Genomic DNA, 21,346 nt, shown 5'->3' on the forward strand with positions numbered 1-21,346 from the left:
AATTAACACACATGAGAAATTTCCTAAGCGTTATTTTGGATGAGGTTTGGGATGATGCAACATGCATCCACGATAATTTCTTAATAAATTTTAAAAATTAACACACATGAGAAATTTCCTAAACGTTATTTTGGATGAGGGTTGGGATGCTGAAGACTGCAAGTGAAGTTCAAATAGCGAGCAGTCTTCATGCGGGATATTTAATGATATTAATTTCTTTTCATTTCGTATAAATTATTTCTCCTTTCTAAACTGCTGATCTCTTCGCATTTCCTCCTTGTCATCAAACCTCTGTCTCTGCAAGTTTGAACGCTTTCCTGTCGAGGAGATGCAAGAGCTTCATCTGGCACTGCGCGCTTGAGGCCGTGGAGGACGCTGCTTGTAGCCTAAAAGTGTGCGAGACCCGTTGGACCCCAGAAGAAGAGAGGAACGTTCAGGGTAACGGCTTATAACCGCATGGCTTCCAAGGTACCCTCTTTTCCAACTTTCAAGTAGGAGTCTTTCCGACCTGACATCGCGCAGTTATCTTAACTAATAGAGTCTTTTAATATTTAGGCTGAGTTTTAAGAAATTTGTAGTGGCAATAATATTCGCCAAACCGAACCTAATTAACGACCCTGAATCCCTTGAGGTTGGCACTATCTATTACATTAGTTATATCGTAATTGTTAACTGTATACGAGCTTACGAAACAAAATAAATTGTGTCAATTGAGAGGGAGCTGTTTTATTTACACTTTTAATTTCAATACAAGGAACGGTAATTCTTATAAATTTCTGCAAGCCGGACAACCTCTTTTCACGTGCAGACAATTCACCATCTTCTCCGTCTACACCGGTGGCGGTTCAATCCGGTCACCAAGCCGCCAGGAAAAAAAATCTTTCTTGCCTACTTGTCTGCCTTCAAGGGTTCATAAAACACTGCGCTGTTATGATGTTATACAGCTTACCATAAATAATATGACTACGAAAATGTTCGTATTGCTATTGAATCCAGAGACACATTACCTAAACCTGAACAACTTAAAATTAACATTTTAGAAGAAGCAGATCGCCTGTCAGCATATTTTTATTTTTCTAAGTTAATTTGCTTTGTCCACCATATTGTGCTGTATAAAGACTTTCTTATTCTATTCAGATGAACATGAAGAAAGTGTCGAATTTCGTAAAAACATGCAAATTTTGTAAGAAGATAGGACATGTTATCAACGAATGTAGGAAGCTGGAGAGTATGAAGAAGAAACGAGGAGAATAAATAGAGGCTAATATACATAGACGCGTGGTCGCATGATGGGGGATGCCCTGGCTAGTCAGCACACTCAACAGCACGGGGGATGAGACTTTAAAAGAGGCCCAAGCCTGGAAAAAGTATTGGCATGAACTAAAATACCGGACACAGAAATCCGGCAACACGCACAATGGACTGGAGGAGGACCAGCCAAGAGAGCTCTCAATGTAACTGAGAGCTGAATACTCCAGGTACTGGGGACGGTTTCGACGGGAATCCAGAGGTGCAAATTCCTGTAAATGTAAGTTAAATAATGTCGAATATGATTATTTATTCTACATACATCGCCTGCACCTGTCCCGTCAAGGAGAAGAATGTAATAAAAAAGGTGATCCCATCAGAGCAGACCAAGATTGGTAGATTCGTTTTAAGGTAACCCAATGTATTTTGATTTTCTGCTTAAAATTAAAAAAAAAAAATTAATAAAAAATCTGTTGACTGTGAATAATCACATGAAATATACATACTAAAAAAGTTACAGTCTAACAACTGAAACGTCAAGTGGCAAAAATCCTTGATAGGTTAAATTAATTCATTAAGGTATCGGTAATAATCAAGAACAAAATGAAATTTTACATAATATGTTCCTGAAAAATAATAGAAACAACAAACCATTACCATACTCCTGGCTTAAAAGAGCTTGCACCCAGAGCCGTAAAACACTATAAAAAAAAAACCTCCACTGCATCTTTAAAACTTCTTCACCAACTAAGTTTAAGTGAGTTTAAGTTTGGTGTTTACATTTTGTTGCGAGTTTGCGAGATAAATTAAAAATAATGTAAGTATTTTACTTGACGAACGAACTTATAACTAAGTTGCAAAGTGTTCTGGTGTTCGGGTTAAATTACAAATAATGTAAGTATTTTACCTGTATTAATATCGAAAAAATAATAAATATCGAGTATCTACTTATGATTATTGGGATCAGTTATTACCTGTAATAACAATATTTTCTTCTTTTTCAGAAAATATGGGCGCATGCTGGTATGTACCTATTTTTAATGGTTTATTATTGCGTGGCTTGCTAAGATAATTTATTATAATGGTCAATTTGACAACTAACTAACACCATTACACCATGTTGCCCTACTTGGATTTTGAATGGTTTTAACGAATGAATGTGGACCAACCTATAATAGTTGTGTGTTCTTGTCGACTGAATGTGCAGTGGACACTTCGGTCTTCGGTTTGGCTCATTCCTAACCTATTTGCATTGTGTGCTCATATCGACTGAATGTGCAGTGGAATATTTTACAACACGTCGTGGTTTGGCTCATTCCTAACCTATTTGCATTGTGTGCTCGCAATTAACTACCTAATTAACAACTATGTTGCTTTGTTTTTTTTTTTCGAGCGTATGTGTTTGATTTTTAGCTCCGGCGGTGGCTGGTGGAGCCGGTGGTGGTGGGGCTGGGACGGCGGAGTCCCTGGCTCAGCTGTGGGTAAGTCAAATTTAATTTTCTTTTTAAATTATGATACTGACGATAATTATTTATTTATTTAAGTAGGTAGGTACCATAAACGAACAATAATAGGTACCTACTGTGAAGTTATAATCAAGCAACTAACTTGTATAAAATAAATAATTGTGGTATGGCAGATAGGAGTTCCTAGCTCTAGAGTGAGATATATAATATACTTGTTCCCAGCTCCTGTGGGACAGTACTTACTATTATCTCAAGGCTACCCACTAATTATCGTTTTTATTTTGTCTTTTAGTGAGGCGAACGAGGAGACGCCGCTGCTGCCGGCTCCGCCGAGCCCGGGCCAGCAGCGGGCCCTACGACTAAGAACAGAGGAGCGGGCCCGGAGAGTAGAGGAGCGGGCCCGGAGAGTAGAGGAGCGGGCTCGGAGAGTAGAGCTCGGGCGCGATTTGCGGCGCACAATAACAATAAATTTTAGGAGCTTTATACGAGCTACCAGATGCGCCAGAGCGGGCGCGATTTGCGGCGCACAATAACAATAAATTTTAGGAGCTTTATACGAGCTACCAGATGCGCCAGAGCGGGCGCGATTTCGGCCGCTCCACGAGCGCCCGCCCGAGCGCCGCCAGCTGAGCCAGGCGGAGCTGCAAGAGCTGCAGGCGGCGTGGCGGCGCGCCGTGGAGTCGGCGGAACGCCGCCTTGCGGCGCACATCAACAATAAATTTTAGGAGTTTTATACGAGCTACCAGATGCGCCAGAGCGGGCGCGATTTCGGCCGCTCCACGAGCGCCCGCCCGAGCGCCGCCGGCGCGGGCCCTACGACTAAGAACAGAGGAGCGGGCCCGGAGAGCCGCCCGCCTCTACCAGATGCGCCAGAGCGGGCGCGATTTCGGCCGCTCCACGAGCGCCCGCCCGAGCGCCGCCGGCGCGGGCCCTACGACTAAGAACAGAGGAGCGGGCCCGGAGAGCCGCCCGCCTCCACCAGATGCGCCAGAGCGGGCGCGATTTCGGCCGCTCCACGAGCGCCCGCCCGAGCGCCGCCGGCGCGGGTCCTACGACTAAGAACAGAGGAGCGGGCCCGGAGAGCCGCCCGCCTCTACCAGATGCGCCAGAGCGGGCGCGATTTCGGCCGCTCCACGAGCGCCCGCCCGAGCGCCGCCGGCGCGGGCCCTACGACTAAGAACAGAGGAGCGGGCCCGGAGAGCCGCCCGCCTCTACCAGATGGGCCAGAGCGGGCGCGATTTCGGCCGCTCCACGAGCGCCCGCCCGAGCGCCGCCGGCGCGGGCCCTACGACTAAGAACAGAGGAGCGGGCCCGGAGAGCCGCCCGCCTCTACCAGATGCGCCAGAGCGGGCGCGATTTCGGCCGCTCCACGAGCGCCCGCCCGAGCGCGCCGCCGGCGCGGGCCCTACGACTAAGAACAGAGGAGCGGGCCCGAAAAGCCGCCCGCCTCTACCAGATGCGCCAGAGCGGGCGCGATTTCGGCCGCTCCACGAGCGCCCGCCCGAGCGCGCCGCCGGCGCGGGCCCTACGACTAAGAACAGAGGAGCGGGCCCGGAGAGCCGCCCGCCTCTACCAGATGCGCCAGAGCGGGCGCGATTTCGGCCGCTCCACGAGCGCCCGCCCGAGCGCGCCGCCGGCGCGGGCCCTACGACTAAGAACAGAGGAGCGGGCCCGGAGAGCCGCCCGCCTCTACCAGATGCGCCAGAGCGGGCGCGATTTCAGCCGCTCCACGAGCGCCGCCAGCTGAGCCAGGCGGAGCTGCGAGAGCTGCAGGCGGCGTGGCGGCGCGCCGTAGAGTCGGCGGAACGCCGCCTTGCGGCGCACATTAACAATAAATTTTAGGAGCTTTATACGAGTTGAAGTGTTTAAATTCAGTAATTAAACACTTCAAATCGTATAGAGCTGCAAGAGCTGCAGGCGGCGTGGCGGCGCGCCGTGGAGTCGGCGGAACGCCGCCTTGCGGCGCAAATAACTAATAAATTTTAAGAGCTTTATACGAGTTGAAGTGTTTAAATGCAGTAATTAAACACTTCAAATCGTTATTTACACCATAATGAAGTCAAATGAATTAACGAACACGCACGCCTTAACATACGCTTATTTTTGAGTCTCCGCTCTCTTATTGGGGGGTGGGGACAAAAATTGCTCATAACAACGAAGTCGGATGTATTGTTATTGTTATGCACTTTAACGTTCTGCCATTATTATGTGAGTTATGTCGATAAATCATTTATATACTTAGCTACTTAGTTAAACATTATGTAAGTAGATTTCTGGAAAACGAGATTCGTTATTATCTCGCGCTTTCATAACACTGGTCAACAGTGGTTTTGGTGCCAAGGAACTGTATATATTTTTTGATTAAGGACCTTATACTGGTTGCTTTAGTAACAAATTTGTTGATTTCCTACGTGTAGTTTTCTAGGTTTTGACGTGTATAGAAAAATACAAAATTTCACCAAAATCAGCGTTTATAATATTTTGAAGTGCTTAAAAACTTTCTTTTCCACGACTTTTGTGAATGAGGTGTAATGGAACTATCACGTTACATCCTCCAGCAGTAATCAGCCATCATATAGCTATCCCATCTGCGTTGGTACCTCTCTTCCAATGGTTTTTAGGTCTTGATAGCATCGCTCTCCCTGTTCTTAGCTATAGCATGCTATAGTGACCCAAGATTCTCTGGGAATTGATCAAGATGACTGTGGAGGTAGTGCCCTTTGATGAAAATTATTACATCCTGAGTTTTTAGGGCATGTCTCACAATTTCATAGTAGTTACTAGTCCTGTGATTTCCGAAAAAAATTTTAGTAACTTCAAGGAACGAAGTCCACGTAAATCGTTCCAAACGTCCATCAAACTTAAGAAATCAGTATCTTTTATTAATATTCTTATTTGTGGGCCCTCAAAAATTTACTGCTTTAACCTTTTTTTATGCTCAAACCAGAATTTTTTTTTTTTTTTTCCTCACTTTTTCCACTCTGAACTTCATGTTATGGCTTATTTGGCCATTGAAACATTGCCTCAGTGTTCACAGCAGATTATACAAACAATTTCGGGTATCCACGGCTTGAAAACAACCACAATTTCCGACTTAAAGTAAGAAAAATAAGCACTTTTTATTAAAATTTTGTCTAAATTTTTGAAATTCTCAACTGTGTACACATCACAAATGTAACAAATTACATTTGGATCGTTGAGGCAACTTCTTGGCAATGCAGACATGATATTAAAATAAATTTCGTTATAAAAATATACCGATAACATTACAAACTGTGCAACCAAAGTACCGATTAAAGCTAAAATTTAAAACTGAGGTTAGATCAAAAACTACACGTAGGAAAAAAAAAAGAAAAATATTTTTATTATTACTAATACACACCTAATAATAAACTATCAACAGAATCTCGGCACCATTTTAATTTTGATTTTTTGTTGACCAGTGTAATAGGTTAAGTTAAGTAAAAGTTAAAAATACAAGTTACTTTTTACTTACTTATTATTAACAAGTATTTTTCATCGTAATACTGCTTTTTAAAACGTATGTGTGGTCAGGATCGCGATTTGACAAAAGAAACATTCGAAAATCATATTTTATAGAAAAACACAGCATATGTGTTGGGCCGCACTGACGTATGGGCAGATTATTACACGCTTTACGTGTGCGCCCGCACAGCCGTAGCGTCGAACTTTTACGCGTAATGTGTGTTCGGCCGCACAGGCGTTGGATCCAGATAGCGCGCGGAACGCCGGTGCGGGCGCTCACGCTTTGTGTGAAATTTTAGCACTGAGGGAAAACGTACGATGTGTTAAGATAGACGTAAATAATTAAGAAAGGCTTAAATAAAGAAGCCAAGGAACTGTTAAACAAAAAATACCCAATACTGTGATGTACTACTACACAAATAAAGAATACGCTATGGCAACACTGACTAGTACGGCGTGGTGGGGGTCAGTCGTAGTCGGGCCGCCACACAGGACGGACGTCAGTGCTTGCACTAGCTTACACAGTGAACATACATACCAGTTTTTATTTAAGACATCAATACCTGAGAATTTCCCCGCTGCTATTGCACCACAAATGAACCCAGAAATATTATCATAAATTATTATTTTTGTAGGTGATCGCAAGAAAAGGCTTCCCCTCCTCCTCTGTTACCGTCCGAGTCAGAAGATTCGGTGCCGGTTGGATCGAAGCGGGGTCGAACCTCTCAAATCCGCAACACTCGACCTTGTGAGTACTAATAACACTACACATACAAATAGTCCACGACAAAACGAAAGGGTTGAAGGGTAGTTTGGGAAGTCGTTGTGTCAGTACGCATTTTTAAAATCCCCTATGTAAATTGATTATAAATAGTGTTAAAATAATTATTTCGCTCAAATTAATCACTGAAAAAGTTCTCCCGACCGCGATCTTCGTCCTGTGCTGTTTGTGACGCTTTTGGTGGACCAACAATTAATAAACACTCACTTCAAACACAGTGCACCACTTTAATCTGTATTGTCACTTTTTCACACACTTCACTAAATATGTCGCCGAAGAACAAGATTTGTGGCGGATGCAGCGCCTTCGAATCGATAGGAATCGAGCGCGCATGCTTGAACGCCTATTGGAGATCGCGGAACAAGCATTGGGGCTACACCGAAGAAGTGTGGAGACGGAAACTTTTCGCACTGACCGAGAAAGTAAGAAACTGCATTTTAAATGGAGACTTAGATGAATTGATTTACATGCAAAAACCAGAATGTTGACACGTTTTCGTTTAGAAGATACTTTGGATTGTCGTTGCACTAAACTTACTATTCTCTCGGAGATCGCTCGTATCTATGACCCTTTGTTTTCTCGGTCCTGTTACGTTTTATGCCAAGCATCTAATGCAGCTTCTTTGGACATCTGGTGTTACCTAGGATGTAGATGCGCCTTCGGAGATCTCTTCCGAGTGGATGCGTTTTGAGTCTCAGCTGTTGTCGTCGTATCGTTGGCCCTTTCGCTTCGTTGCAGCTCCACGGTTTCTGTGACGCTTCAGAGCGTGGTTTTGTGCTGTCGTTTATTGTCGAATTGTTGATAACGAAGGTTGGTGTACCGTTAATGTAAGGTAAGCAACCTTCTAAACAATCTATTCCGAGGTTAGACCTTCAGTCTGCGATGTTGCTTATGGACCTCATGAACTCGTTGGTCGAAGCCTTAAAACCGTCCCATTGAAATCTTCAGGTATTCGCTTGGTCGGATTCAAGTGTGGCTTTGACGTGGATCAAGTCGTGCCCATCGAAGTGGAAGGCTTTCGTGGCCAATAGGGTCAGTCATACCTAGGAGATTGTGGCTCCTGTCCTGACAGATGGAGACACGTCGGAACGCACACGAATCCTGCGGATTGTGGGTCGCGTGGCTTTTTACCAGTTGACCCTATTAGCTGACTGAGTCTGAGGATAAGTGGCCCGTTACTTGATCGTTATCCATCTCAACCGAGGAACCTGTGCAGGAGGAGCAACGTATCTTCAGTCTTCTGACATAAACCTTTACAGCCGTCCGAAATTCATGGCGCTTTTATGGTTTTGATTAATTCTGTGTAGGAGAGTGTTTTTTCGTCGGAGTTGGATAGTTTTCGGAAGGGTTCTCTCAATTCGCTGTCGAAGAGTTTTCGCAAATTGTCACCATTTGTCGATGAAGTGGGTCTTCTCAGGGTGGGCGGTCGCTTAGCTCATGCCAAGATTGACTTCGAAGTGAAGTTTACTCGAACAAGTGATAATATCACGGGACTCGTCGAGCTGAACACAAATAACCTGGCAGACCGTGCCGTCTGGCAACAGCCTGTGGCGTACCTAGGCCAGGCTCGAGGAGCTGCACCAGAGCGGGCTGGAATACAGGACCCTACACGACCGCCAGCCAAGCGCCGCAAGAATTAAATTTGAGAAGCTTTATACGAGTTGAAGTGTTTAAATGCATGCACGAGCGGCGCCGGCTGACGCCCGACTAGCTGGAGGACAAGCGCCTCAAGAATTAAATTTCTTCTTCTTCTTCTTCTTCTCCTCTATGGCTACTGTGTTTCCACGTTTGCCAATGTCACGTGAGCATAGCCATTACACGGTATATGAAGTTATAAACCTTGGAGTTGAGTGCTATTAGGTATAGTCTAGCGTGCACACCTAAAACAGACAAACACAACGGCACAAATAAGACAACACAGTTAGTAATATACATAATAAAATCACAAAAAAAAAGAATTAAATTTGAGGAGCTTTATACGAGTTGATTGAGATGAAAACGATGTAAAAAAACAGTGCAAAGAAAGCAGTAGATGAAAAAACAATTAAAATGTTCACAATTTGTGCCTTTGTGCTGGATCATGATTCCCCACTACAATATCAACTACTTTTTTTGATTTAACACCGTGTTTGTGCCTAGAGCCTGTAGTATTTATATTGATTGTTCAAATTAATTTTTTCTTATTCATTATTTCTGCTCGGATGATAGAGCTGTCAGCGATACATTAAAAAATACTGCGGACATTCCTTTAAGAAAAGCGGTAACCGTAAACTCGCCACATCTTGGTTTCTGGCAAGACGCTATAAATAAATATAATTTTTAGAAAGAGAAAGGAGTGCTAACTTTAGTTTGAATGAGTTGAAAATATTAGTTAACTTGTCACGGATATTCGTCTTGCATTTTCTGACAACCACTATGTTGTTGTCGCTATTCTGGATATAGTTAGTTAGTTAGTTTTGCAGGGCAATCGAATACCGCACTTAGCCTCATGATAGGGCCATTGTGCGCGATTTGTGGATTATCTTCCTACTCCAACCACCCCAGATCCCCCCAGAAGGCGAGCAGCCCGTCCAGGCTGCTGCAAGCTTCCTGTAGCGACGACGGTGATCGAAGAAATTGAGCCCGTTGTTCTTCCACGCTACTGCACTCCATGAGCACATGCTGCGGTGTTTCCTCTGCCTCCATGCACCCCCTGCACAGTGGGCTGTCTGTGACACCTATGTTGTATAGGTGCTTGTTTAGCATACAGTGTCCTGTTATGACACTTAAAACCTTGCGGATGCTGTCCCTGTTTAGTCTGATGAGGCTGCGGGAGAACTTTTTCGATACGTCCGGAACCGCATCTTTTGTTTGCCTGCATCCTTCGCTATTTTTCCATTCTGTGTGGTGTTTTTCTTCTGTTTTGGAACGCAGCCAGTTCCTGATCTGTGCTTGTGGTATCGGCAGTATTGGTTCCGGGCCAAATACTGTTGTGTCCGAACCTCTTTTTGCCAGTTCATCCGCTGCGTCGTTGCCTAAAGAGTTACTGTGCCCTTTGATCCATTGTAGGGTAACTCCATTTACAGCTGCAATGTCTTGGAGCGCTTCATGGCATTCCAATATAAGGGCCGTTGTTATTGTGTTGCTTTGTAGCGCTTGCAGTACGGATGCACTATCCGAGATAATTCTTATATTTAGACCTCGGATGTCTCTGGCTGTTACCGCCTGTGCTGCTTTGGTGATTCCAATGCATTCTGCTTGGAAAATTGTATTGTGTTTATCTAAAGTTGTTGATATTCTTATATTAAGATCATTCGAGAAGACACCAGCTCCTGTACCCGTTTGAGTTTTGGAGCCGTCCGTGTATATCCTAACTTCATTGATTCCAGAGTAATCTCGCGTCTCCGCTGTAAGTTGGATATCATATCTTCGGTCGAAAATGTGTTCACAGGGTATCCTATCGATTGGTGCCTCAGTGAGAGGTATTTCTTTTATGGTTTTCTGCAGGATCGCAGAGTGTCCTGTCTCCTTGTTTTGCTTCCATAGGCCGTTTCCTTTAAGTCTTAGAGCGGCTGCTTGCGCTTCCTCCTGAATGATGAGATCTAAGGGTCTAAGATTCAGAAGGTACTCAAGTGATGCCGATGGTGTGGTTCTCATGCAACCGGTGGCCGCTATGCTTGCTAGACGTTGCAGGCTTTGGAGTTTTGATCTTACTGTGGATAGTTTTGTTCTGGGCCACCAGACAACTGATCCGTAAGTGACAGAGGGCCTGATAACTGATGTGTAGAGCCAAAGTGTTATCTTTGGGTTAAGACCCCATCTGCTACCAATGAGTCTTTTACACTGATAAAATGCTATACAGGCTTTCTTTGTCTTGTTTTCAATGTGACTCGCCCAGTTCAATTTGTGGTCAAAGGTGATGCCCAGATACTTCACTTGTGTTGAGAGGGAGAGTTTTGTTTTAAAGAGTTCTGGTAGCTGGAGCTCTGGTAGTTTCCTTTTGTTAGTGAAAAGGATTAGTTCAGTTTTGTTTGGGTTTACTGACAACTGGTGGTCGCTGCACCAGTTTTCAACAATGTTCAGGGCTGAACGCATTATTTCACATAGCACGTTTTCAGCCCCTCCGTTTAACAGTATGGTGATGTCATCTGCATATCCAATGGCCGTGTACCCTCTGTCATTTAGTTTCCTTAACAGACTGTCCACTACCATGTTCCATAGTAGTGGCGATAGGACGCCTCCTTGAGGGCATCCTCTGACAACCTCTGCTCTGGTAGTCGTGTTCGCCACCACCTGAACCGCCCTTTTACTAACTAGTTCAGTGACCCAGCTTCTTACGGCTGGTTCTACGTTGAATTGTTCCAGGGCGTGGTTTATGCTGTTGTGCATAGTTTTATCAAACGCTCCTTCTATGTCTATGAAGACAGCAAGAGTTGACGCTTTGTTTGTGATGGCCGACTCTATTTTATGTACTACCATGTGTAGAGCCGACTCTGTTGATCTGCCTTTCCTGTAGGCGTGTTGTTGGGGGTGTAGTGGTTTGCTTTTCAGCACGCCATCCCTGAGATGTCGGTCTACCAATCTTTCTAGTCCTTTTAGTAGGAACGATGTTAGACTAATTGGTCTGAAGGATTTTGCCTGTGTGTAGTCTTCTTTTCCCGGTTTCGGTAAGAAGATTACTTTTGCTTCCCTCCATGGCTTGGGTATGTATTTGAAAGCTATGCATGCCCGGTATATCTGTACTAGGTACTTGAGTATTTGGGCTGTTTGCCATTGTAATAGCGCTGGGAAGATTCCGTCCAGTCCTGCGGATTTAAAGGGTTGAAAGCTATTTAGCGCCCATTTTACTTTATCCGCTGTTGCTATACTATTGGCGATTTTCCACTCTTCGTTTGTCGGTGTGCTTTGTTGTTCATCCTGCCACCTTGCGATTGATGTGATCTTACAACCCGGAAAGTGTGTTTTTAGCAGCATTGTGCTTGTTTCATCTTCCGTGTTCGTGTAGGTGCCGTCTTCCTTCTTTAGGAAGCCCAGTAGATTGAGATCACCTTTTGATAGGATTTTCTTAATCCTAGCAGCCTGGCTTGTTGAGTTTATGCTACTACAGAAATTGCGCCAGTGTTCTCTACTACGGAATCTGATCCGCTTCTTGTAGTGCTTCTGTGCTTCTTTGTATTTGTTCCAGTCTTCATTGGTTCTGGTGTTTTTCGCTCGGTTGAAAAGTGTCCTGAGTTTTTTCCGAAGGCGTTCAAGTTCCGGCCCCCACCAGGAACCTTTGTTCGCAACTTTGGGAGTAACTTCTGGGCATGACTCTACGTAGCTTTTCGTTAGAGCAGTTGTGAGGTGTTGTATGTTTAGCTCTATATTGTTAGTGCTAAGTGTTACATCTGTCATTTGTGTATCGTTAAGTGTTTTGGTTAGTATTTTGGTATACCTTGTTATATCGGTTTTACGGGGGTTACGATATGGAACAGGGTCAGTTAGTTTCATTTTTATTTGGTAACATATGCGTCGGTGGTCTGCAAAGGATGGCTCGTTTGACACATGCCAGCCTTCAATCAGTTCCGCCGCCTCATGTGTTGCCAGCGTCAGATCTATTATAGTTTGGTACCTTGAACTTACGAAGGTGGGTTCAGCTCCTTTGTTCATAATGTTCAGGTTCGATTGGAATAAATATTCAGTTAGTAACTCACCCCTTTTGTTTGTATCCGTACTTCCCCACAGCGGGTGGTGTGCGTTGCAGTCTGCGGAGATGATCAAGCCCCAGGCCTGCTCTCTACAGTGTTGTACCAGTGCGGTGAGTTCTTGTGAGGGAACTGCATCCTCACTTGGCATATACACTGAGGCTAGCACTAGGGTTTGTTGTTCTGTCACGGTTTTCACTGCGGTGACATCTCTGGAACAGAACTGATTTAACATGGTACAGCTTAACGTATTCGGCATGTAAATACACGTTCTTGGTTTATCAATGGAGGTGTTTACTAGTAACTTACCTCCTGTGTTGTTTAGGCCGCAGATTTTGTTGTTTCTGATCCAGGGCTCTTGGATCAGGGCGACGGTCCTATTGTTATTTACCTCCAGCACCCTGCGTAGTGACGCCGCCGCTATTTGTTTGTGCTGGAGGTTTGTTTGTATGACGTCGATGGTGGACTTAGGGACTGTTGAGGAGGCCATCTTCGTCTTCGCTGGTCCCTCCTTCCGTCTTTAGTGGCGAGGCTTTTTCCAACTCGCTCTGACCCTGATGGGGAGCTGAGGTGGAAGGCTCAGGGGTCGACGTCTCCTTCGTCGCTGCTGTGGTTGTGGTGGTGGCCTCCGATTCTTCCTCCTTGCTACTGAAGAATCTGATGTAGCCACCACCAGACAGGTGTGATACCCGACGGTCTCTATCGAGGATGGTCTGTTTTTGGTCCTCAGGGATCCCCAGGACCAGGTACACTACTTTGTACCTAGACGACAGACCTTCCTCCGCTTCTTCTGCTCCCTCTGTCACCGAGGCGCTGATGCACTGCCAGGTGTCCACCTTGTACCAGGGGTTTTGGTTACTGATAACCTTTTGCAGCGTCACCGGGTCGGTAATGTGGCTGTGTAGGAGAAGTCCCGCTCTCAGTTTCCTCCTTACTTCTGACAGCTTTACAACTGTCAGGGTTGTGTCCGGGATAGGTGAGGGAATGGATTTCACCTGGTTCTCCAGCCATTCGCGGGACCTTGCATCCTCGCACCAAAACGCGAAAGCCCCCTCATAAAGATAGGGACGACCGCGCAATGACGGAGCATGCATGCCTGGGGTTAGAGCAGTATCCGTGATTCTATCATCGATAGCAATACGGATCCGCTCCGCTTGGCTCATAGTGAGGTCCCTCGGCGGGACGGTGGTCACCGCTATCTGCAGATGCGATTGACTCGCATCCGCGTAGCTCATCGTCCGCTTTGGCCTCACGTCGGTTTTTGCACGCTTGGCTTCCCCCCTGGGAGACCTGGTTTCGTCCAGTCGGGCGCGCTTCGCTGAAGCGCGTTCACACTTCCCAGGTTGCGCCTTTTCAAGCGCAGGGGTTGCCGTCGCTGCAGTCCGCCGACCGTGATAACCTCCCGGAGCCTTACCCTTCGCCTGACTGGGTAACGTAGGTGGGGGTGGGGGAGGAGGAGGTAGTGATGATGATGGTGGTGGTGGTGGTGGTGGTGGTGGTGGTGGTGGTGGAGGATTTTGCTTCGTGGTGCCCTGCGAATCGGTCAACACCTTGGAGGTGGACGGCAGATTCTCACGCTGCGTTTCCGCCACGTGGGGTGTTTGTGAGTTTAGCGACTGGCGGGCTTTCTGTCTCGCTCGCCTGCTAGGACGAACACGAGCCGGTTTGCTTCCCTGTCGTTGCTGTTGTTGTTGTTGCTGCTCCTGCTGCTTCTTCTTATCGCCCTTCTTGGGCCGCTTGTGCATCACCACGTTCCAGGGCGACAGGGTGTCGACCGGCGCGGTGGATGGGATCGCCTCTGCTAGGCATGTTAAATCCAGGCTAGATCCTGGCTTGTGGCATTCTTTGTCCCCCCCAGAGTACGTGGGACAGACCGGATTGGGTCCGGTGAGGGATTCTCCACCTTCGGTGGTACCCTCCTGGGGCAATACATTTTTAAAGTCTGCCATCATAAGGTGTGCGGGCGGAAGATAGTAACGCACACTGCCACCTGCCCATGGTGAAAGTGTGGTGCGAGCTTTTAGGGGGTATTTAGTGCCCCAGGGCTTTGCGGGCCCGGTGTGGTTATGCGCCGCCACGGTTCGGCTATGTAGGGTGTGGTGGGTGGGAGACTGGAGAGGAGTGGGTTGATGGGGAGGAGTGAGGATTATTGAGGTGTGGGGGGGGAGGGTGGAGGGGGTGGGAGGATTACACATGTCGCTTTCCCAAGGTGACATGGCCATGCTTTTAGGAGGGATTTAGTCCTCCTTGGTTTATGGTGCACCAGATGGTCAGGTTATTTAACCGCCGCCTGTTGTTCGGCGTTGTCGCTCATTTGGCACCACCCAGGGGGCACGTGTAGGGTGGGCCTCGGAAAAGGTGGTGTTTCCTACGGACGCGAGCAACTTCTGCCCCCCACTATTCTGGATATAAGCTCTGCATACGATAACGTGCTACTTCCAATACCGCTCAATAAACTTCACTCTTTAAAAGTTCCACCTCACTGTGGCGTGGAGCATATGCTCCAATGTCAAAATGGCCTCGTCTGTGGCGTGGAGCATATGATCCAGAAAACATGAGTTCAAATTTCGCGGCATTGCACGCTCATTTTTTTTTTCGATTGCATTAAGATTACTACAGTACGTTCCTGACGAACCGGGCTGTATAATGATATATGCCTTGGCTAGGGCCTCGAAGGAAAATAAAAAGTTATCTGTCATTAAAGTTACTCTATTTTCATTCCGCCATTTCGTTTCTTTCGGCGTGACGAATGAAATACTTTGTGAGGTTTGTTAGCAATTTTCATTGAAAAAATCTGTGATGAATGCAAAAGTACCCTAGGTATGAACGACGTCAGTTCCGAATCAGTGACTTTTTTGTGACCTAAATCACTACCAATCTCTAAATGTTTCCTTTATTAGTTGCGGTATTTATCATTTTAGCTAAATACGTAAGCATGAGGCATATTCTGATGTAAAACGTGAGAAATATCGATAAAAGTGTGTAACGGTTTTTTGTGGAGCAAATGCTCCAAGGCCACAGACACGGCGTGACATTAGTTTGAAATGCAACTTCAGTTTTAGTGCAAAAGTACCGCAAAATCCTAGAAAATAAACTTAGCGACGATGCTACCCTGGGGGGTCACAGATGAAACATTTCCATTTGACAGCTCTGAGAATTGATTACAGCGCCATCTAGTGTCGTCATTTGTCAAATGTTCAAAATGGTTCTTTTGTAATGACAAAATTTTTCGATAGATGTCTATATTACTCTACATTCTTCAAAGATTTTGTATTTAATAAAAAAATAATGAATTAAATATTTTTTATAAGAAAATTATCTTAATGTGATGTAATTATTTTTTACGAAATAATTACGATTTATCACTTTGAATTATTATTAAATGTTCCAAGAGCCTACCTACTATAGGTAAGCCGGTTAAATGAGTCCTCGCCTGCGGAACGCGGGGACACAGGGGCGTGACGAAAACGGGGATCGTACGGGGTGCGGGCGGCAGACGCATTCTTGTCAAAATTCATTTCGCTGGCTATGCGGCTAGCGAACGCTTGTGTTATTTGTTACGGACGCTTTTTGAGGGCTATACATGAGATAACATTTTTAAGATGAAATTAATAGTCAGTGCAAGCAAATAGCTTTTAACGTTTATGAATATTTTAGAAAAAAAAAAACTGGATCCAAATTCTGATGAATATCAACAAGATATACCGTTAAACAAAACCGTAGCAAACGTTACTGGACTATCGGAAAAGACTGTATCCAGAATTGTACAACAAGGAAAATTCTCCTTATTGAACAGCCAAATATAACATCGTGGAGGTGGAAATATCTAAATACTATTAAAAAGTATCGTAGAGAAGGAAGACATATTTTATATCTTGATGAAACTTATGTCAATGCGTCTCATAACGTTTCAAAATGTTGGCAATCAAAGGATGAACACGGAGTATTGTATCATATTGGTAAAGGAGAGCGTTTGATCATCATACATTGTGGTGGCTACGCCCGATTTGTCGATGGAGCACTTGTGATATTTAAATCCAAATGTAAAACAGGTGATTATCACGATACAATGAATTTCGTGAATTTTAGTAAATGGCTAAATGAAAAGCTGATGCCTAATATTCCATCGAATTCAGTAATAGTAATGGATAATGCAGCTTATCATTCGGTTAGAGTAGAAAAAAAGCCGACGATAGCCTCTACCAAGCCAGAAATGCAAGATTGGCTACGACGACATGAGGTGCCTTTTGATGATAAATTAAAAAAGGATGATTTATCCAAATTAATTAAAAGCCATTACACAGAGGACATATATAAAATTGATGAGTTATTGAAATCAAACGGCCATGAAGTGCTGCGTTTGCCTCCTTACCACCCAGACCTGAACCCAATTGAGTTGGTCTGGGGTGATATTAAAAGACAGCTAGCAGAAAAAAGTATCGACTCCAATTTGAACCAGAAAAAAATATGTTGGAAAATTTATTTGCTGAATATTCCGCAGAAAAGTGGGAGCATTGTGTTGTGTTAACCATGTAATTAAAGTCGAGGATGAATACTGCGCACATGACGGAGTTCTAGATGACGTTGTTGATTTTATTATTAATGTGCACGATGATTCAGACAATTCGGATGATGGCTGCTTTGAAAGTGAAGACTCAAGTTCTAGTAACATTGATATGGACATAAGTGATTGATTAATAATTTGGATACATCTTGCACACAATAAATTTTACATGAAAATACGACATGAATTGTTTTATTAAAATTTTATAAAATAAATTATTTACTTTATTAAAAATTATTTATTTTCTTTATTAGAAAATAATTTATTTTACAAAATTTATCACCACCTGTTTACCGTTAACCACTTCACTGTGACGTCACATATCTTGAGAACTATCTAGTGAAATTTAATCTTTTTTATATCATCCCCGCCCGCACCCCGCACGGTCCCCGTTCTCGTCCCGCCCCTGTGCCCCCGCGTTCCGCAGGCGAGGTCTCATTTAACCGGTCATACTATACATGGTATGTGATGTCACTTCAATAGTTCAATCAAGAAGAAGTGTCAAATTCGCCAAATCAAACAAAATGGCTACTTACCTCTGCGTGTACGCATGTTGTTGTAAACCAATTTTGTGTATCGTGATTTGCCTGGTATTTTCTGCTTAGCGTTGAGTCGAGCTTCAGTAAGTTCCTCCGCTTAAGTGTTGAATTCTTACCGGGTCAAGTTTGCGAAGACTACATGTGCTTGCTCTTCAGCAAATTGTGCGCCAGGACGCTTTTTAGTTGTTTAGTGTTGTTTGCGATTTGGACGCTATATTTTGTATTTGCTTCTGTGCGGAAAAAACGCGGATTAACACTCAAAGCCAGATTGGAAAATGCAAGAAAAATAAGTGAAAATGCAGCTTTTCAAATGGTCACGAAGGACATGACGAGAGTGGGTAAGCTGTTTACAAGAATGCAGCAAACCCAAAGTGCAAAGAAACCTAAAGGATTTTCAATACAAGAAAAAATAATAGCCTTGTCATATTATAAAAGAAGTCCTAATTGTATCCTTTATTGTCTAAAGATTTTGTACTTCCATCGAAAAAGACTTTAAAAATGTTATTGTCCAAAGTTCAAATAACGCCTGGAATTAATAAAATCATTTTTGATAAAATTGCAAAGACAGTAGAAACCATGAACACCGAAGACAAAATATGTTATGCACCCTAATCTTTGACGAGATGTCATTAACACCTAATATTATGATGCGGCAAAAGACGCTTTAAAAGGTTTCACAAATGATCGTAATATTGCGAATCACGTCTTGGTGTTCATTCATGGTGAAAGGCATTGTAGCCAATTTTAAACAACCGGTGACTTATTATTTGACCAACAGTTTAAAAAATGACGCTCTTAAGAAAATTGTATTAGAAGTCATAGAAAATGTACAAGCCACCGGTTTGCAAATTATAGCCACAGTATGTGACCAATGCACAGCTAATGTTAGTGTTTTAAACGAACTTGTACCTAGATGAAACTAGGGATCAGTATTTAAGAAAGGGTATCGAATGTAAGTACAGGCAATTCAATGTGAATAGGAAATCTATCATACCAATTTATGATGTCCCTCATTTACTAAAAGGGTTGAGAAACAATCTTTTAAATAAAGATTTAATTTATTATGAACAAAACCAAAAAAAAGAAGTAAAATGGGAATATTTTGAACTGCTGTATGCCGCAGATAAACTGATGCCGCAGATGAGTGAGAGTCGCACAAAAACTTACTGACGAACATATTCATAAAGACAAGATTAAAAAAATGAAGGTTGAAACTGCAGCTCAAGTGTTCAGCCATAGCGTTGCTGTCGCAACTGAACACTTGAGCGCAAGATACCTTTAGAATGCCGCGACCTCATTCCCCTTGTGCTTTTGATGGATAGATTATTTGATTCACTAAATAGCAGCAGTTTTCATACTCCCAATGGCAAAATCCTTCAGGTTCAGAATGTCCAACGGTTTCAAAATGTCCAATTCCCGGAATGTCCGGACATTTTGAAACCACATTGGGAATTGGACATTCTGAACCTGAAGGGGCAAAATATATAAAGGGTGTGTTAAAAAAAGATCTCCACATCATTTACTCTGGGAACAGGCAATAAAAATAAATGCGAATGGTCTGCGTCAAACCCAAAATAAGCCAGGACAATCTTGAAATATTTTTTCTTCCATAATAATCCAATGTGTGGCGGAAACCCTTTACGACGGCTGAACTTCTTCCTACTCCTCTTCCGAGGAAGAGAATGAAGTCGAAGACCAGACGGCCGACTCCTCTGAGAAGCATGTGTGGGAACAGACGGGCCATCTTCAGTCGTTCCCATGCACCAATGAAAGTTATGAAGTTTCATCTTCACGTAGTGGACACCGGTTAGAAGACCCTTGATGTGCTGCAAGTGAGTGTCCATATCGTTTGTATTTTTTGATTCGGTAGTGTTCAAGACGCGAAGTGGTCGCTATATTCCTCACTTGCCCATTTTCCGCGATTTTTTCTCTCCAAATAATGCTGTACAACATCTTATTCAACCCGCTATTTTGTGTTCGTGTGATTCGTGGCATACGATTTAGCCCCCACAGTATTAATACCCACCAAATACATGTGCTTTTGAAGAGCCCACTTCAGCTCAGCAGAATATCAAGATGGAGAGATACCAACATAGGAGAATTTTATGTTTTTCTAGGCTTATCAGTCCACATGGGATATCATAATGGAATCTGACTGTTGAGTTGGTGCTAAAAAGACATATTTCACTTTAAAAGAAATAAAAAATATTTTTTTCCAAAATATTCGTGGCAACTCGTCGACATCACATGCAAGTAAGCATCGATCAGCTGCCAATGCCATGACTGTGCAGCTTCAGCTGGGTAATAACTAAACAATTATTCCAATGTCACAAACGTCCATGGTGGCGCCACTGTGTACTTTTTTATGGTCTGTTGTCAAACCCAAGTGTAATGGTGTCCTCCTACAATGTCCAAAATGAACACAAGTTTATCAAACTTGGTTGGTTGGTTTAACAACCATTTTGGACATCGCTCATCGTTTCATATTCAGATAACCTAACAGGGATGCAAGCATGCAGTAGCATTTTTGATGTGGGTCCATCGCCGTTCTGAAGAACTTGCTTTCAAATAAACTACATCAGTTGGAGAACCTACTATGGCCGCTGAAATATACAACCGTGCAGCTGTTGTCGAAAAAAGAAGTACCTCACCGACTAACACAACTTCAGATGATTTTTTAGCAGAAGCTAAGAAAAGAAATATTCACAACTGCGAGTTGCTTAAGTATCAGAAGGATTTTCTACCTAGTGGTGCTGCTTCTAAGGCACATGAGGTGAGTGTATGCCAAACACCTAATGGCTCTTTAATTGCATCCATTATAATTTATGCATATACAATAGAACAACAAAAGATGCCACTGTATAAATAAAATGTTCCTACCAAGGCCAAAACTTAACAAACTTATTTGATAAATGCACAGGCACATGGCACAGGTGCAACTGCAAATGCAACTGGTTTATTTGCACAGCTGGCAGAGATTAAATCCCTATGCGATGCGAGAAGATAGATCACAGTACCAATACAAAAAACATTTGCTGACGGGGAATTTTAAATGCCAAGTCCTGCCCCCGACACTAAATTCTGCAAACTATTTACAGTTCCTAGAAAACCAGCTGCCCATTTTGTTGGGAGACGTCCAACAGTTGCAGCGGCGTACACTGTGGCACACGACGGTTGCCCAGCTAACTACAGCCGTCAAGTAAGGGTAACTTACCGCGGTCGATGGATCGAGCGATTGTATCCATTACATGACCTGCTCGATCACCCGACTTAAACCCACTAGATTATGAGGTCGAAGACGTCGTTCTCATGCACCAACGTGAGGCCTTAACATCATACTAGCTGAGACCCCTATTGATTATTTTCATTTATTTTTAACGCATTAATACCCACCAAATACAAGTGCTTTTGGAGAGCCCAAATCAGCACAGCAGAATATCAAGTTGGAGAGATATCAACGTAGAAGAACTTCATGATTTTCTAGGCTTATTATTTCATAGGCTATTATGACATCTGACTATTGACGAAAGTGTAGTTTTGTGGCGCGGGCCAAGGGCATTTAAAGATTAGACAATTCATTCAAGGTAAAAGGCATAAAT

At 43.9% G+C, this 21,346-nt stretch overlaps 3 protein-coding genes across 3 annotated transcripts in view; 2 read left to right on the plus strand and 1 right to left on the minus strand.

Annotated features, from left to right (window-relative positions):
* LOC135082631 (uridine 5'-monophosphate synthase-like) overlaps positions 1–21,346 on the plus strand; it is a 201,616-nt gene continuing 180,270 nt past the window's right edge. The window contains exon 1 of the mRNA XM_063977421.1: positions 1–468. The gene's annotated coding sequence lies outside the window, so the exon portion shown is untranslated. The remainder of the gene's footprint in view (positions 469–21,346) is intronic.
* On the plus strand, positions 3,933–4,556 carry LOC135083093 (synapsin-1-like). The gene has a single exon (XM_063977858.1). The coding sequence runs from the start codon at positions 3,933–3,935 to the stop codon at positions 4,554–4,556; it is 624 nt and encodes a 207-aa protein (XP_063833928.1).
* On the minus strand, positions 12,654–15,034 carry LOC135082655 (uncharacterized). The gene is made up of 2 exons (XM_063977446.1): positions 12,954–15,034; positions 12,654–12,867 (listed from the first exon to the last, which is right to left on the minus strand). Exon 1 carries the CDS (start codon positions 14,864–14,866, stop codon positions 13,112–13,114), a length of 1,755 nt encoding a protein of 584 aa, XP_063833516.1. The 5' UTR covers positions 14,867–15,034; the 3' UTR covers positions 12,654–12,867; positions 12,954–13,111.

This window comes from Ostrinia nubilalis, chromosome 22 (assembly GCF_963855985.1).
Source record: "Ostrinia nubilalis chromosome 22, ilOstNubi1.1, whole genome shotgun sequence".
Lineage (NCBI taxonomy): Eukaryota > Metazoa > Arthropoda > Insecta > Lepidoptera > Crambidae > Ostrinia > Ostrinia nubilalis.

Excerpts from the sequence above, each read along its gene's own strand:
- LOC135083093 (XM_063977858.1), top strand. The coding sequence starts at position 3,933 with ATGGGCCAGAGCGGGCGCGATTTCGGCCGCTCCACGAGCGCCCGCCCG.
- LOC135082655 (XM_063977446.1), bottom strand. The coding sequence starts at position 14,866 with ATGGCCATGTCACCTTGGGAAAGCGACATGTGTAATCCTCCCACCCCC.